The sequence below is a fragment of the Molossus molossus genome, unplaced genomic scaffold, assembly GCF_014108415.1.
Source record: "Molossus molossus isolate mMolMol1 unplaced genomic scaffold, mMolMol1.p scaffold_m16_p_21, whole genome shotgun sequence".
NCBI classification, from domain to species: Eukaryota; Metazoa; Chordata; class Mammalia; order Chiroptera; family Molossidae; genus Molossus; species Molossus molossus.
Genome location: NW_023425357.1, coordinates 14739147 through 14757591, shown reverse-complemented (window position 1 = coordinate 14757591; position 18445 = coordinate 14739147). Strand labels below are relative to the sequence as shown.

The 18445-nt window shown below is 38.4% G+C and overlaps 1 protein-coding gene across 2 annotated transcripts; it reads right to left on the bottom strand.

Moving 5' to 3' along the window:
- Nucleotides 1-5153: 5153 nt before the first annotated feature.
- On the bottom strand, nt 5154-17819 carry ZFP30 (ZFP30 zinc finger protein). Of its 2 annotated transcripts, XM_036274763.1 has the most exons (4): nt 17654-17819; nt 16442-16568; nt 15363-15458; nt 5154-7426 (listed from the first exon to the last, which is right to left on the bottom strand). In XM_036274763.1, exons 1-4 carry the CDS (start codon nt 17660-17662, stop codon nt 6069-6071), a joined length of 1590 nt encoding a protein of 529 aa, XP_036130656.1. In that variant the 5' UTR covers nt 17663-17819; the 3' UTR covers nt 5154-6068. The 2 variants fall into 2 exon arrangements, with proteins under 2 accessions (XP_036130656.1, XP_036130657.1); XM_036274764.1 differs by lacking the exons at nt 15363-15458; nt 17654-17819 and having other exon boundaries at nt 16442-16586.
- Between the last annotated feature and the right edge of the window lie 626 nt (nt 17820-18445).

The following is an 18445-nucleotide window of genomic DNA, read 5'->3' as shown; positions in this document are numbered from 1 at the left end:
CTTGAAAACTAATGGAATTTGCTGTGTTGGATTTAGAACTTGCTTGTGACCAGTAACTTTTTGTGTACTTTTTGACCATCCATATAATCACTTTGATAAAATGCCTGTGGATACATTTTTCCCATTGGCAGGATTTACTGTTGAATTTTGAGAGTTCTTCATATATTTTATTTATCTATTTTCCTTTATTGATTTTAGAGACAGGAAGGGAGAGGAAGAGATAGAAACATCGATGAGAGAGAACATCGATTGGCCGCCTCCTGCATGTCCCCCACTGGGGATCTGGCCCACAACCCATGCATGTGTCCTGACCAGGAATCAAACTAGCGACCTTTTGGTGCATGGGTCGATGCTCAATCACTGAGGCACACCAGCTGGACTCTTCATATATTTTAAATATTAGTACTTAGATATGTGATTGCAAGGATTTCCCCCTACTAGGTAACTTGTGTTTTTATCCTCTTAACAAGAGGAAATACAAGACACAAAGATGGAGTTGGTTTTTCTTTACAGCCATGTCTACACAGAAAAGCAAACTTGAAAGTGAGGAACTTGGAGCCCTGGCTGGTTTGGCTCAGGGGTTAGTGTTGACCCATGGTCCAAAGAGTTGTGGGTTTGATTCCCATCAAGGGCATGTACCTCGGTTGTGATTTCCTAGGTGACTGTTTAAAAATATAAAATGTATTTTGCCCTGGCCTGTTTGGCTCAGCGGTTGGAGCGTTGGCCTGCGGACCAGAGAGTCCCGGGTTCTGTTCCTGCTAGGGATATGTACAAAAAAAAAAGTGAGGAAATTGGATATTTCACTGAGCAAAAGATTTTCATTTTGATGAGGTCCAATTTATCAAATTTCTCTGTGAATCATGATTTTGTTGTCAACTCTAAGATCTCTTTGCCTGCATCTAAATTCTCAAATATTTTTTCTAAACCTTTCATAGTTTTATGTTTTTACATGTAAGTCTGTGATCCATTTTTAATTTGTTTTATATGATATATGTGATCATATGATATGACTGAGTAATGTTATTTGAGTTAAAAGCATATGACTTAGGTAGATAATTTTGTTTTTGCCCATGAATGCCCAATTGTTCCAGCACCATTTGCTGAAAAGTATCTTTCCTCCATTTTTTTTACACCTTTGTCAAAAATCAGTTTGACATGCTTATGTGAATCTTTTTCTGGGTTCTTTGTTTCATTGATCTATGGGTCAGTTTTTGCCAATAACACACAGTCTTTGTTATTATAAGCCTTGAAATTGGGTAATTCCTCCCACTCTATTCTTTATCAAAATTATTTTACCAAATCAGTTCCTGTTTTTCCATATAAATTTTAGAGTAATCTGGTATATATTTATTATGGTAGACAAAGTAGTGGCCCTACAATATATCCACACCCTAATCCCTGGGAAATTGAGTTTGCAGATGGAATCAAGGTTGCTAACCATCGATCCTTAAATATAATTATTCTGGATTAGAGTAATTAGGTGGACATAATGTAATAACAAAGGTCTTTAAAACAGAAGAGGGAGTCAGAATGGTGCATCGTGAGGGCTCTGTCTGCTGTCTGCTTTGAAAATGGATACAGAGTGCCATGAAGCCAAAGAATGCAGGAAGGCATCTTCTAGTAGCTGGAAATGGCAACAACAATAATAATGAGAAAGCTAAGGAAGAAAAATAAGGCCTTTCTTAAGTCTCCAGAAGGAAATGCAGCCCTGCTGCTCACACTTGCTTTTAGCACAGAGGGACCCATATTGGATTTCTAACATAGAACTATAAAATAATCTGTATTGTTTTAAACCACTTGTTACAGCAGCAATAATATGTCTACAAAAATCCTTGCCGGGATTTTTAGTGTATAGTTTTCAGCATACAAATCCTATGTTTCGAGATTTACACCTATGTATTTTTTACTGATTACAAATAGTATGTATTTTTATACTACTTTTTAAAATGTTTTTACTGAGTTTTTTAGAGAGAAACATGGATGTGAGAGAGACATCAATTGGCTGCCTCCTGCACACCCCCTACTGGGGATCAAGTCCGAAATGCTGGCATGTGCCCTGGCCAGGAATTGAACTGGGACCTCTCAATCCATTGGGAGGATGCTCAATCCACTGAGCCATACAGGCCAGGCTAAATAGTATGTGCTTTTATTTATTTATTTTTAATTGAGAGAGGAGTGGGGGGAGAGAGAGAGAGAAATTAGTGTGAGAGAAACATCAATCAGCTGTCTTCCATAACCCGCAACCTGGGCATGTGCCCTTATGGGGAATCAAACCAGTGACCTTTTGCTTCAAAGCATGATGCTCAACCAACTCAGCCACACTGGCAGTTGAAAAATTAGCTGATAGTCTGAGGGAGCTCCCATGGAGGTAACAAACTGCTTTGTTTATTCCTTTTAAGATTCTTTTTAACATTTAGCATTTATGATGTGTTTGGTGTGGGCCTCTGGGTTTATCTTCTTTGGTACTCACTGTGCTTCCTCAACTTGTATGTCTATTTTATTTGCCAGGTTAGGGCAGTTTTCCATTATTATATCTTCAAATAGTTTTTAAATTTCTGGCTTCCTCTTGTCCTCCTATCTCTGATGCAAATGTTGGTACTTTCAGCTATCCTCATTTTGGTTTTTTTCTTTCTTTTGCTGTTCCAATTGAGTGTTTTCTGCTATCTTGTTTTCCAAATTGCTGGTCGATTCTCTGCTTCATACTGTTGAGTGCTTCAAATATATTACTCATTCCAGTTACTATATTTTTCATTTGTGACTGATTATTTATATTTTCTATCTCCATTGCTGTTTCCCATCTCTTTGTTAAAGTTCTCAGTGATTTCACCTTCTCTAGCCCTAAATTCAGTAAGCATCCTTATAACCAGTGTTCTGAGCTTTTCATCTGGTAGATTGCCTGTCTCCATTTTGTTTAGTTCTTTTTCAGTTTTGTTGTTCTTGCATTTGGAGTTGTTTTTGAGGGGAGAGTCTCCTTATTTTGATTGATTCCCTGTGGGGTCCAGTGGCAGTCTTCTTGGTCACCCAAGTTGGGTGCTCCATGTGTGTCCCCTTATGTGCCTTCCTGTGAGAGTTGAACCTTGATTGTTGCTGGCATATCAATCCGAGAGATTGACCCTCAGGATGACTGGCTGTGACAACAGAGCTGTTGTACAAGGGACTTATCCCATGGGGCAAGATTCATTTATTAGGGCTCTGGTGCCTACAAGTTTGACCTTGGGTGTGTCATTTGTGGAGGTGGGTGGATGGTTTCTGGTGGAGTCTGAAACTAGACACTGTATGTTGATTCTGAGATGTCTTGGGAGTGGTTCTGTTGTGAGCCAAGGTGAGCTGTTGCCTGTGCTTTGCCCAAGACCACCTGGTATAAGCTGCAAAGTGATCTGCAGAGAGTTGCCATTTGTGCTGGACTTGAGGGTGTCTAGTAGAAGCTAACCTGTAAACCTAGGCAGACATAGTGCCAGGCTTGAGGCCAAGCAAGAGGTATGGGGTGTGAACTTTTGAGTTTTAAAAAAAATTCCAAAGCATAAGCCAAGACTAGCCATTTGTATGGCAAAGCATCTGGAAGTATGTTTAGTGGGTCTGCAATTTGGGCAGGGTGAAGTCTTAGGGAGATCAGGGGCAGCAGTTAGCCAGGTTGCTAGAAACTTATACTTGTTGCTATCCCTGTGTCCCTGCAGTCTGGGTGGGAGGAGGGCTCAACAAAGGAACAGTGCCCTCAAGCCCTTGTCCTGAATCCAGACAGTTCAGTTCCTCCCACACGTCCCTGATGCTTTTCAAACTGCTGCCCTAGTGCTTGAGCTCAGTGAGCAAGCCCATCAGTGAGTAAGTGTGTGCAGGCCTTTTAAGAGGAGTGCCTGGTACTCTAGATGCCCTCCATCTCACTTAGCCACAAATTAGAGACTTCTCTTCCTGGAATTGGAACCATGGGCTGGGGAAACTGGTGTGGGACCAGCCCATTCCCTGTCTCTGCCCCTCCTACCAGTCTTGGAGTGGCCTCCCTTTTTATATCTTAGTTATAGGACTTCTCAGCTAATCGTCAGGTGGTTCTCAATGGTTGATTGTTTTGTAGTTTAGCTGTAATTTTTTTTTTAATCCTCACTCAAGGACATTTTTCCATTTTTTATTCAGGTAGAGCGGAAAGGAGAGAGAGGAAGAGAGAGAGAGAGAGAAACATCAACATGAAATGGACACATCGAGTGGCTGCCACCCACATGACCCAACCAGGGTTGGGGACAAACTGCAACCGAGGTACATGCCCTTATCGGGAGCCAAACCCGGGCCTCTCTGAACTGCAGGCCGATGCTCTAACCGCTGAGCCAAACCAGCCAGGGCTTAGCTGTAATTTTGATGTGGTCATTGGAGGAGGCGAGCAGTGTTTACATACTCCTCTATCTTGATCAGAAATCGTAACACATTTTTATATCATCATCGCCTAAGTATGTATCATGTAGAACATAGTGTGCAAGACTTAAAGTGGATAGGCATGTTAGTGATATGTATTATAAATTTGTCGGTTTTATAACCTCTTTCAAAGAATTACATTATTGGACAGTACTAATTGTAATTGGAGAAACTGTATCAGCCTATCACCACAGATAAGTGGTCTTTAAAATAATGTACTATTTCTAATACGGTATTATATTATTTTAAAGACCAGAGTGCTAGCAACTATCTAATTACATAATCACCACATTTAGTGGTAATTGCTTTTACTTATTCTTTAAATATATGAAATACTATGGGATAGGCATTATAATAGATATAGCAATAGGTTAACTAAGTAAAATCTGGACCCTAGTCTTTATCACATACATTATAACATGTTTAATATCCCAATGTTTAGAGAGTTTTGGCAACATCCACAAGTTTTGATATATAGGCATTAAAAAAAAACCATTCACACACAAAAAAATTTTTTTAAATCATTCACTTCCAACTGATTATAAGGTTGAATAATTTTACCTTGAAAAGAACATTATTGAAAATGTAATACATAAAAGTAGAGAAAACAGCAAAAGCCAATAAATAAAAGCCAATATACAATAACTATGTAACCAAGTATCTTACCATCTTTTAAAAAATTTTTATTTACTGATTTGAGAGAGAGAGAGAAACATCAATTTTTTGTTCCACTTATTTATGCATTCATTGGTTGCTTCTTGTATGTGCCCTGACCAGGGATCAAACCCGTAACCTTGGCATAGTGGGACAATGTTCTAACCATCTGAGCTACCTAGCCAAGGCTTACCACCATTTTGACAAACTTGTTATACATCTTCTTTTCCATGAGCATTTTAAAGAAAATTCGACATCGTATCATCTTGCCTGTATCAACTCCAGACATTTTTACATAAACACAGGTTATCACTTAACAAAAACATAATTTCTTAATGCTATCTACATTTGATTCATATACCTCTTAAGACTCTTAATATCTAAGAATTCCACTTCCCTATTTTCAGTGTCATTTTACTGGTTGAGAAACCAGGTAGTCCCTCTTGTAGAATTACCCATATTTTAGGTTTAATTGCTTTTTAATTTATTCTACCATTCCCTGAATTTTCTCTAAACTTGGAGTTAGATCTTGATGCTTACTTAGACTCAGGTTCAGTATTTTTTGGCAAAATGTCTTATTTTACCTCCTTAAGGAGTACAATATAGTTTGTCCTATTTTTGATGAGGTTAAAATTGATCAGTGGATTTACATGTTGTCAATCTGACCTATTCACAATCAAGTGTCTATCAACCTTTCACCTAACGTTCTCAACTTCTACTGAGAGTCATACCTAGTTACATTAATTTCATGTGTTGCAAAATTCTCTACTAAAGTACATTACCTTATCAACTTCTTTTCTACATTTACTCCTTTAAAATAATTTCTTTCTAAAATAAATTTCCTGGAGTTTAACATGATTTAAATGGTGATTAATGGCTTCTACATATTCATGAACATATTCTTCCTTTAAGTTAGTTGTTAGCATGAAGTAAAAGGGATCCCTACATTAAAAAAACTTTTCTTCTAGATTTTCCAATGCTTAACACAAAATTCACAATGGAAGGCTTTCTGATAACTATTTAGTTACATTATGAATTCGCTGATGGTAAGTAAGGTGTGAATGTTGTCTAAATGCTTTTGTACATTCCTTACAATTGTATGGTTTCTCACCAGAATGAATTCTCTGATGCTGAATAAGTGATGAGTGAAGTCTAAAGGCCTTTCCACATTCCTTACAGTCATAGGGTTTCTCACCGGTATGAATACTCTGATGTTGAGTAAGTTGTGAGAGCAGTCTAAAAGTTTTCTCACATTCCTTACATTTATAAGGTTTCTCACCAAAATGAATACTCTGATGTTGAGTAAGTTGTGAGAACAGTCTAAATGCTTTCCCACATTCCTTGCAATCATAGGGTTTCTCTCCAATGTGAATACCCTGATGTGAAATAAGTTCTGAATAGCGACGAAAGAACTTCTGACATTCTTTACATTCATAAGGTTTCTCACCAGTATGAATTCTCTGATGGAGAGTTAGATGATAGCCACGACTAAAGGTCTTCCCACATTCCTTACAATCATAGGGTTTCTCACCAGTATGAATTCTTTGATGGAGAGTAAGTTGTTGCCTCACTCTGAAGGCCTTCCCACAATCCTTACATTCATAGGGTTTTTCACCAGTATGAAGTTTGTGATGTATTCTAAGGCCTGTACTACACAGAAAAGCCTGTCCACATTCCTTACATTCATAGCACTTCTCAGCAATATTAAGTCTTTGATGTCGAGTAAGGTGTGCATACTGTCTAAAGGTCTTCCCACACTCCTTACATTCATAGGGTTTCTCACCAGTATGAATTCTTTGATGAAGATTAAGTTGTCCACGCACTCTAAAGGACTTCCCGCATTCCTTACATTGATAGGGCTTCTCACCAACATGAATTCTCTGATGTACTCGAAGATCTGCACTACATGTAAAGATCTTTCCACATTTTTTACATTCAAGGAGTTTGTCAGAAGTATGAATTCTCTGATGTCGGCTAAGGTGGGCACACTGTCTAAAGGCTTTACCACATTCTTTACATTCATAGGGTTTCTCACCAGTATGAATTCTCTGATGGAAAGTAAGTTGTTGGCGTACTCTAAAAGCCTTTCCACATTCCTCACATTCATAAGGTTTTTCTCTATTATGACTTCTCTGATATAAAGTAAGAGATTTGAGTTTTCTGTAAGTGGGCCTTTTTTCAGAGGTGGGTTTTTTTACTTGCCTGAAATACCCCTTTTGAGGACCTTCTTGTCTCTCAAATTTTTTATATTCACATTTTTTTCTGAAAAAGGAGTCTTCCACCAGGCTACAACTTCTAATGTTTTCTATTATCTCCCAATGAGATAAATTCATTTCATAAATATCCTTTTGAGATAAATTTTTAGATTCCAAATCTGAAAGAAAAAAAAAAAGATAAATGCATGCTATTTTCTTATTCTAGAAAAAGTAAATAAGCAAATAAAAACTTTATAATAAAAAAGCAAAAGCCCATTTGAAGGAAATGGGCTAGAAAACTCGAAATTAATCATGTAATTTGAAGAAAGTTAAGGGAAATAAAATTATAAGACCACATTATTTGCATGCAGATCAAAGTTTTGAGAATCTCTACTTGAAATTTTTAATGATTTTTTTCTATTAGAATAAAATATAAACACCTTACCATGAATAACATGGCCTCTTTACCATAACCTATTTCCAAACACTGACTGTCCCCTTTGCTCCCTAAGTACTGTATCATGATCTTTCCATTTCCTAGAGATTTTCACTGGCTATTAAAATTCCCTAAAATGTTGCCTTGGGTTCTCCACATGGTTGGATTCCTTTCATCCTTTAGCTATCATGTTAAATCAGAAAAATCATCCCTGCTGATTCCATCTAATGTATATGCTTTCTTTTCTATCACAGTAACTTGTTTTTTGCTTAACACTTTCTTGAACTTTGTTGTTACATATTCATGAATTTTCCTAGTTTTTATTCTCTTTATTTTCTTACTTTAAACCTCCCCAAGGGCAGAAACAGTAATTCAATTATAACTAAATAACAAGTTAATAAGACATGGTAACTGTCTAGTCAATTCCCATAACTAGGTAAGACATCACCTTCAACCTTACACCTTACTACACTGATTATTCTTTTTCATAATTTCCTATAGAGATGGGAAACAAAAGCACATCTAAGCTATTTCAGTCCAATATATACATGGAAAATGGTGATTTCTTTACATGTGATTATCCTTCCAACTGCCTCTCTACTTGCAGATATCTCCACTGTAGCTCATTTTCTACTTGCATAGTCATAAGTAAACTTTCTCCTGCTTTCACAGGTTCTATTTATCTTTATTTGATTTTATATAACTATGTACAACTATGTTATAATTTTTCTCAAAATTTTTGCAAGACAGTTCAATACTTTTCAAAAAGAAAAAGGTATTTTTAAAAACTCTTAATACAGCAACATTATTTGTAAATTGTCCAAACTGGAAAGAATAAAAACAAAAACAAACAAAACTGGAAAGAAGTGTTCATCAACAGAAGAACTGCTAAATAAATTATGACATATTGATACAACACAATACTGTACAGCAATGAAAATGAATCTACAAGTGTATACAACATCATTGTAAGTGTATACAAACATAATAGTGAATAAACAAAGCCAGACATAAAAGAATATATACTGCCCTGGGCGGTTTGGCTCAGCGGTTAGTGTCGGTCCATGGACCAGAGAGATCTGGGTTTGGTTCCTGCTAAGGGCATATGCCTCGGTTGCAGTTTGTCCCCGGCCCTGGTTGGAGTTGTGTGGGTGGCAACCAGTCTATGTGTCTCTCTCACATAGATGTTTCTCTCTCTCTCTTCCTCCTCTCTCCTTCCCACTCTATCTGAAGATAAATGCAAAAATGTCCTCAGATGAGAATAAAAAAAAATTACACACACACACTGTATGATTGCATTTTCATAAAGCCCAAAAACAGTAAAGCTAATCTATGGAGTCGTTAAAAGTCAAGATAGTGGTTAACTTTGGTGTGAAGGAATGAGGAGGAGTTAGGATGAAGTTTCTGATAGACTAATAAAGCTCTATTTCTGAATCTGATTATGAAGGTAATCACTTTGTGAATATTCAGTGAGCTGCATGCTATGATTTCTGTATATGTGTATGCATTTACATTTCAATAAGTCTAAAAGGATATTCTAAAAAGATATTAAAAGGTAAAAATGATTTAAATCATGTGGATAAAATTAAGCAGACAGGTTAATGAATGGCACAGAAAATACTGCTAAGACATCTGTGCATGTCTTCCTCCCTCCCCTACATCTGTATCTCCCCAGCTGAGCAAGCAATACAGAGTTATGGCAATTTTGTCAGAATTTTTGGGAAAAGTTAATTCAAGGCCTCATTAAGATAAATATGATATAGCCCTGGCCAGTTTGGCTCAGCAGTTAGAGCGTTGGCCCGAAGCAGGTTTGATTCCGGTGAAAGGCATGTACCTGGGTTGCGGTTCAGTCTATGGCCCTAGTCAGGGTTGTGCAGGAGGCAGCGGATCAATGTACCTCTTTCGCATCAATATTTCTCTCTCTCTCCCTCCCTCCCTCCCACTTTGTCTGAAAATAAATGGAAAAATATCCTCAGGTGAGGATTTAAAAAAAGAAAAAAGATAAATACAATACTAATGATATATAAAATGACCAGTAATCAGCTAAATAGTGATAACAGTAGTAAATAAATAGGCAGCTATAGAGGTTATGAAAAAATAATTTTTTTTCTTTCCTCACCTGAGGACATTTTTGCATTTATCTTCAGATAGAGCGGGAGGGAGGGAGGAAGAGAGAGAAACATCAACTGGTCGTCACCCACATGACCCCAACCGGGCTGGGGACGAACCTCAACTAAGGTACGTGCCCTTAGTGGGACCGAACCAGGGACTCTCTGGTCCGCAGGTCAATGCTCTGCTAAGCCAAACCGGCCAGGGCTGAAAAATGTTTTTAAATTAAGGTGGAAATTTCAAATAATTTACTTGCAAGTTAAAAATTAAAAACCAGTTATCTAAAAGGAAACTGTCAAAATCAAATTATAAAATGAAAACATTTATAAAAATGGGAAAGTATTCCCAGCATAAAAACTCATACAAATTGGCGTAAGAAACATTAAAAAAAAAGAAAATGTAATGAGGCCCTGGTCGGATATCTCAGCTGGTTAGTCTATCTTAGATCAATATAAAAAGAGAAAATGTTATTTCTATTTGCAGGGTATCAGTTTTAATTAAAAAGAGAATGAGAGGCAAATTACTTGGTCATAAAATTAATGTTTCCTGAGATACGATGTCTTTAATAACTTTTTTTGCTGATACAAGATGATATGGGATACAAAATATTTATGACAGAGGCGTTCTTAGTCACATTAACACTAGGGTTAATGTATCAAGAGGTCTGTAAACATTAAAACCCTATGACCACAAAATTGTATTTCTGAGAATCAGTACTGATTAAATACTAAGTAGTCCATATTGAATTTACAATGAAATACTAAATTCTTCTCATATTCTAGATAATCTTGCTGCTTATTTCACCAAGAAATTAGAATTGAAAGAAAAATACAGTTTTCCCCTTCACCACATTATCCAACCAAGTTATGTCTATATCCTTACCACATGCATAGTGTTCCTTTATATATTGGCTCCTCTCTTTCCCATCTACTAAAAGTCACTGCTTACAAAACTTTTCTCTTTCTCTATTCCTTCAACTTTCCTCTCTTTGAAATCATTCCCTTCAGCCTATAAACATGTTCTAATATCATACATCCTAAAATACATTCCCTGCATCCCATGTCTGCTTTTATGGCTAAGTTCTCCAAATTGTGCATACTTATTTTCACAACTGCCACACCTCTCATTTCCCTTTTCTTTTATCTTCCAATAGCCTTAAGACAAAACGTTATCACAAGAGCATTACTAACATAAGCAAAAATGTACAGAACAGTTTAATAAACTTCCACGTATCTATGACCCAACCTCAACAATCAGCAACCCAAGCCCAATCCTGGCCTATTCTGCTCATGTTATTTAAAGCAAATTCTATACATTAGTTCTTACAGAATTTATCTCTAAAAGGATTTTTAAAAACCCATAATCATAATACCATTATCCAAACCTAAATAATAAACAATTCTTAATATCATCAAAAAATCACACTTTTACCCTGGCCGGTTTGGCTCAGTGGTTAGAGCGTCAGCCTGTGGTTCAGAGAGACCCGGGTTCAGTTCCTGATAAGGGCACATACCTCGGTTGCAGTTTGTCCCCGGCCCTGGTTGGGTCGTGTGGGAGGCAGCCACTCGATGTGTTGCTTTCACATCAATGTCTCTCTCTCTCTCTCTCTCTCTCTCTCTCTCTCTCTCCCCCCCCTCCCTCCCTCCCTCCCTCTCTCTCCCTCTCTCTCCTTCCCACTCTATGTGAACAAAAAATGGATAAATATCCTCGGATGAGGATAAAAAAAAAAACAACCACGCTTTCAACTATCTTTAAAATCATGGTGGATCCAAAGCCCACAGAGTAAAACTAGTTAACATGTCTTCTGCATCCTTTTAATCTATAGGCTTTCTTGCTATCTTTTTTTTTTTTTAATCTTTATTGTTGAATATAGAATGTATTACAGATGTTCCTCATTTTCCCCCCATTGACGCCCTCCTCCCCACTCCCGCCCTCCTCATGCCTTTTCCCACACTATTGTCTGTGTCCATTGATTATGCATATAAGTTCTTTGGTTTATTTCTTCCCACCCCCCAACCCCTTTCCCTTTGAGGTTTGTCAGTCTAGCAATGAATTTGTAGTTTTTGTTTTTAATCCTCACCCGAGGATATTTTTTCCATTTTTTGTACAGATAGAGTGGGAGGGAGAGAGAGAAACATCGACATGAAGGGACACATCGAGTGGCTGCCACCCGCACGACCAACCAGGGCCGGGGACAAACTGCAACCGAAGTACGTGCCCTTAGCGGAAACCGAACCCGGGTCTCTCTGGACCGCAGGCCGACGCTCTAACCGCTGAGCCAAACTGGCCAGGGTGAATTTGTACTTCTTAATCTCTTCAACTTTTTCACCCATTCCCCCAAACCCCCTCCCAACTGGCAACCAACAAAATGTTCTCTGTATCTATGAGAATGTTTCTGTTCTACCTGTTCATTTTGTTTGTAGATTCCATTGTGGATAGATATGTATTCATTGCCATTTTGTTCATATATTTTATCTTTTTCTTCAAAAAGACCCTTCATCATTTCATATAATAACGGTTTGGTGGTGATGAACTCCTTTAACTTTTTCTTGTCTGGGAAAGTCTTTATATAGCCATCGATTCTAAATGACAGCTTTGCAGGATAGAGTAATCTTGGTTGTAGGTTCTTGCTTTTCATCACTCTGAATATTTCTTGCCACTCCCTTCTGGCCTGCAAAGTTTCTTTTGAGAAATCAGCTGACAGCCTTATGGGAACTCCCTCAAGGTAACTAGCTGCCTTTCTCTTGCTGCTTTTAAGATTCTCTCTTTGTCTTGAACCTTTTGCATTTTGATGATGTGTCTTGGTGTGGGCCTCTTGGGGTTCATCTTGTTTGGGACTCTCTGTGCTTCCTGGACTTGTATGTCTGTTTCCTTCACCATGTTAGGAAAGTTTTCTGCCATTATTGTTTCAAACAGGTTTTCAATTTCTTGTTCTCTCTCTTCTCCTTCTGGCACCCCCAAGATGCGAATGTTGGCACACTTGAAGTTGTCCCAGAGGCTCCTTACACTCTCATTTTTTTGGATTCTTTTTTCTTTTTGCTGTTTTGATTGGGTGTTTTTTGCTTCCTTCTATTCCAAATCGATGGTTTGTTTCTTGGCTTTACCTGCTCTACTATTAAATCTGTGTAAATTATTCTTTATTTCAGTTAATGCCTCCTTCATTTCTGACTGGTCCTTTTTTATGCTCTTGAGGCCCTAAGTTCACTGAGGTTCTCACTAAGTTCATTGAGCATCCTTATAAGCAGTATTTTGAACTCAGCATCTGTTAGGTTGCTTATCTCCATTTCGCTTAGTTCTTTTCTTGAGGTTTTGTTCTCTTCTTTCATTTAGGACCTGTTTCTTTGTCTCCTCATTTTGGCTGCCTCTCTTGTGTTTGTTTCTGTGTATTATTTAACGAAAGGTATGGGGCTATCTGAGACCAGATGCTGCTTGTTTGAAAGAATTTAGGAAAAACCTGAAGTAGGATCCAAGACAGGCCAATCCTATGGTTAAGCAAGTGGCAACAGCTTTGGTGGGCCTGAAAGTTGGGTGGGGCGGGGCCTCAGGGAGTCACCAGGGCGGGGCTACCAGTGTGAGCCAGGTTGCTGGAGTCCCAGGTATGGCTACTGTCTGCCGTCCCAGGGAAGGGCTCACCAAAGGAACAAAGGCCTCTGACAGCATGTTTGTCCCGGAGAAAGCCCCCTCTCCAGCCCTCACTCCAATGCCAAATAGCTCAGTTCTTCCCTGTATGTCTCTGGTGCCTCTCGAGCTGCCTCCCGTCCAAGCTTAGAGGGAGTGAGTCTGATAAGTCCATGGGTGGGCTCTTTAAGAGGAGCTGCCTGGGGCTCCAGTTGCCTCAGTCTCCCTGAGCCTCAATTCCCACTGGTTTTTCCAGCCAGAAGTTATGGGGACTTCTCTTCCTGACACTGGAACCCTGAGCGGGACACCTGGTGTGGGACAGGGACCCCTCAGTCCTCAGGAAGGACATTCCCAGCCGAGGTATCCTCCTGATTTTTATTTGTCGAATGTGGGTGTGAGACCAGCCCGTCGTGCCTCCACCCCTCCTACCAGTCTCGATGTGGTTGCTGCTTTAATTCCGTAGTTGTAGGACTTCCATTCAGCTTGATTTCAGATGGTTTTGAATGACGGTTGTTCTGTAGTTTAGTTGTAACTTTGATGTGGTTGTGGGAGGACGTGATACCGCATTTACTTATGCCGCTATCTTGACCGGACGTCCCCCTCTCTTGCTATCTTTTGACTTCTCTTGCAATTTATTTGTTGAAGAAACTGTTTTTGGTCCTGTAGCTTATTCTGAATCACCAAGGTGTAATAGAACATGTTCTTCTATCTTCTTCCCATTAACTGATAACTGGCTTTAGAAGCTTGATCAGACATAGGATCAATTTTGTTGGCAAAGTTATTTCCTAAGTGATACTGTGCCCTTATAAGAAATATAATGTCTGACTATCTTTATTTTTGTGATGTGATCAGCATTAATGTTCAATACCTAGATCTAATAGTTCATTACCTAGATCTAATAGTTCATTACAGGTTCCAAAATGGAAATATTCTATCATTCTTCATTTATTCACTCAACACTTTTATTAAGAAACACATTCTTGCCCTGGCCGGTTTGGCTCAGCGGTTGGAGCGCCGGCCTGCGGTACAGAGAGACCCGGGTTCGGTTCCCGCTAAGGGCACGTACCTCGGTTGCAGTTTGTCCCTGGCCCTGGTTGGTCGTGCGGGTGGCAGCCACTCGATGTGTCCCTTCATATCGATGTTTCTCTCTCTCTCTCTTCCTCTCTCTCCCTCCCGCTCTATCTGAACAAAAAATGGAAAAATGTGCTCGGGTGAGGATAAAAGAAAAACATTCTTTGCTATAAGAACAGTTCTTATAGTAAGGCAATACTTCCTTTTCTTTAAATTTATATTTTCCAAATAAGTTAGTTCTCTAGTAGTTCCCAGTGATGAACAATTTGCTGTCACTATCATGAAGAATTTATGGAATTAATATTTTATGAGTTGTAACACATTTGTTATTTGTATAGACGCTCAAATGATTCCATCTTTGACAAGTTGGAGCCTCTTCCAGTTGGTTCCCTTCCCTAACCACCCTATCCAAAATTATCCCATTCTCCCATCATAATTCTCTATATTCTTACTCTGTTCACTTTTGTTTATACTACTTAATCACTTCATGATATCTTGTAATCCATTTGTTCGTGTTTATTGCTTGACTTTCCTACTACAATGCAAACTCCATGAAAAGACGGCGATGAAGAAATATATACATTAAAAGGCCAAATAAAAAAGATGAGCTAGAAAGGATGTGATCCAAAATACAGGTAAAATGGTTGTCATTAGGGAAGAAAGCTTTCCCCCACTGAAATGACAGAGAAATATGAGTGAAGAAATAAGTGGTAAATGGAAGCATAGGTAAGATTTTTTTGGTGGCTCATTCTGAGATCTAAGTTTTCTTTCCAGGTTTCAGGTCTTTTCTTCATAATCAACACCTAAGGGGTGTGTTTCCTTCTGATCCAGCTGCACTATACCATGTCATAATTGTTTACCTCTGCCTGATTACCACTTACCTAGGCTCCATCTTTTTTTCTCATCCTTCACAGCCATCCAAGGTTCTTTCCCTTGCTCTAATAGGGTAATCACATCTGGCTTAGAAATGGAACATCCTGCATGGGAAAAAAAAAAGGAACATAATAAAGTATTTACTTGATTAAGCTTCAGAACTAAGAAGAATAATGAGATTAAAAACTATTCATATTAGAGTTATTTCAGGATCACAAGGACTAACAAGAACAGAGAGGTAGAAACATGATCTTATTTTAATTTAAACCATACAGGCTGTCTCTTAAGAAGAAGTTAATGACTGAGAGCATAAGTTTCAAATTCTGTTACCTGAGTCACTAGGGCTACAGTGTTCTCAGTTGTTAAAAGAATTGTAACAATATTGACCAATAATATTCCTGTGAGGTTTGATTTAATAAACATAAAGTGCTTCAATGAGTCCCTAGTATTTAGTAGTCACTATATATATATGTATTGATATGTCTGTTGTAGTAAATTGAAAGTGTCCACTTGAGTTTTAACAGTTGATTCAATCCACCACCATATATAAGCTTTTTCAATAGGTATATATAGCCTGACACCTTTCTCTTCCTACTCACACTGAGAGTTAGCAGATAATAGACTAGTTATAGCCCTGCCTGGTGTGGCATCAGCCCATACACCAAATGGTGGTGGGTTCCATACCTAGGTTGTGGGTGGATCCCCAGTTGGGACACCAATCAGAGGCAACTGATCAATGTTTCTCTCTCATGCCAACGTTTCTCTCTCTCTCCCTTCCTCTCTAAAATCAGTAAAATAAAATTTTAAAAAGGCTAGCTATAGCAATATGAAACCAGATTTCTGACAATGGTTTTTCTGTCTAAGAACTTACATTTAGTGGCCATTAAAGAGAGGCAATTACAGAAAAAGCAAAGAAAGATGTAAAGGTCATTGAATTATGGGGAAAGTTGAAGGTGCTATTTCACAGCTTAATAACTAAAGGTGCCTATTTGCAAACTACAAAGCAGATATTTAGCCAATCTTTAGAATGAGAGCCCTGAAATTCAGTCCTATTAATTTCTAAATTATGTGACACAGATAAGCTTACCAACTGACACCAAGTTGCTATAGTTCTCTAATATCACATCTCTGTACAAATTCCTCTGATATGAGTTCAGGCATTCCCACTCTTCCTGAGTAAAGTTTACAGCCACATCTCTGAATATCACCAAATCCTGAAATGACAAACCCATATATTATGTATAAAATTATGTCTGAAAAGGGCCAATATTTTAGGCTTTACATGCCACATACAGTCTTTGTTGCATTTCCTTCCATTTTCCCTTCATTAAAAAAATTATTTCGCTCGGCTGTTGTGGCTCAGTGGATTGAGTCTCGTCCTTTGGACTGAGAGGTCCAGGTTGGATTCCTGGTCAGGACACATGTCTGGGTTGCAGGCTCGATCCCCAGTAGGGGGTGTGCAGGAGGCAGCCAATCAATATTCTCTCTCATCAATGTTTCTCTCTCTTTCCCCCCATCTCTAAAAATCAATAAAAAACATATTTAAAATGAATTATGTTTAGAATCTAGATTACACAGAATTTCTAAAGCTGCAGTGTCCAGTATGCTAGCTTAGACACATGTGGTTACTGAGTACTTAACTGTGGCTAGTCCAAATTTAGATGTGTTGTAAGTATAAAATACACCAGATACTGATGACTTTCGAAAGAAAAAGGAATGTAAAATACCTTAATTTTTATATTGATTACACTCTGAAACGATGCTATATTTGGTTAAATAAAACATCAAAATTAATTGCACATTTCTTTTTATTTTTTTAAATGTGACTACTAAAAAGTTTAAGATTATGTACGTGCCTTGCATATTACTCTATACTTTTTATGAGACTGACATGCCGCCTACTACATGAAGAAGGCACTATAATTCTATAGAACATTTAATGTGTTCTACTAGAACATTTAAAATCACTTATGTGGCTCACATAATTCTTTAGGACAGTGCTACTCTAAAGTTCTCTAGTCCTAAGAGTGTCAGATCAAATATATCCCTCTAGGAACCTCATTTCTGCTTTATCTCTGCTCTAGACAAAGACCAAACATACAGGAGATACTGAAAAATCTGGTCACCTCACACATGGACACACATGGGCACACAGGAGGGGTCTGGGCTGCTGGGCTCCATCCCTCACTAGAATGGAAGAGACTGGGGAGAAGTTGAATGGGGCTCTGTTAGGAAGCTAATGAAAATGTTTACATAACCTAAAAAATAACATTTCATAAAGAGAGAAACACCAACTTACACGAGCCATGATTTTAGAGTTGTAAGAACTGCTCAGTTTTCCTCACAGGTCATTCACTGGAGAAGCAGAGTCCACGGAAACCAGAGCTGGGAAAAGAATGGAAGCCTTAACAGAATTGCCTCAGAGATCCAAAATTTAAAAACCCACACTACTTCTCCATGCAAAACCTTCATCCCTCAAAACACAGACAAGTTATGAAAGGTAAGAAAGAGATAGTCTAAACAAAATATGTCTTCCCCCAAACCACAGGGAAATCAATTGCATGAGGATAGACAAAGAGCAGAGACTCTCCTGCATGGAAGCACAGGTCCAGACACTTTACAGGAAGGCTTCCAGTTAGTCCTCCACTATAGGGAGGCTGATCTGAACCTAGGAATGGGCTGTCCATACCTATCCTGAGCATGTGCATGCATCTCCTCCCATTCGTGGCTACACCCTCTAAACCAGTGGTTCTTAACCTGTGGGTCACGACCCCTTTGGGGGCCGAACGACCCTTTCACAGGGGTTGCCTAAGACATAACAGTAGCAAAATTACAGTTATGAAATAGCAACGAAAATAATTTTATGGTTGGGGTCACAACATGAAGAACTGTATTAAAGGGTCGCGGCATTAGGAAGGTTGAGAACCACTGCACCAAAACTTCCTTTTAAAACTCAGAAGAATAGAAAATAGTATAGACAAGAATTTCCCAAACTTTGCTGCATATTGGGATCATCTGCAGATCTTTAAAATATACTGATGCCTGCCTCCTTTCCCCCAAAAAATTCCAATGTAATTATTGTACAGTGTGA

Excerpts from the sequence above, each read along its gene's own strand:
- ZFP30 (XM_036274763.1), bottom strand. Across the intron at positions 15,459-16,441 it reads TAGCAACTTGGTGTCAGTTG|GATGTTCCATTTCTAAGCCA; the intron begins GTAAGCTTATCT and ends TTTCCCATGCAG. Across the intron at positions 7,427-15,362 it reads GAAAAAAAGATGGAGCCTAG|ATTTGGAATCTAAAAATTTA; the intron begins GTAAGTGGTAAT and ends TTTTTCTTTCAG.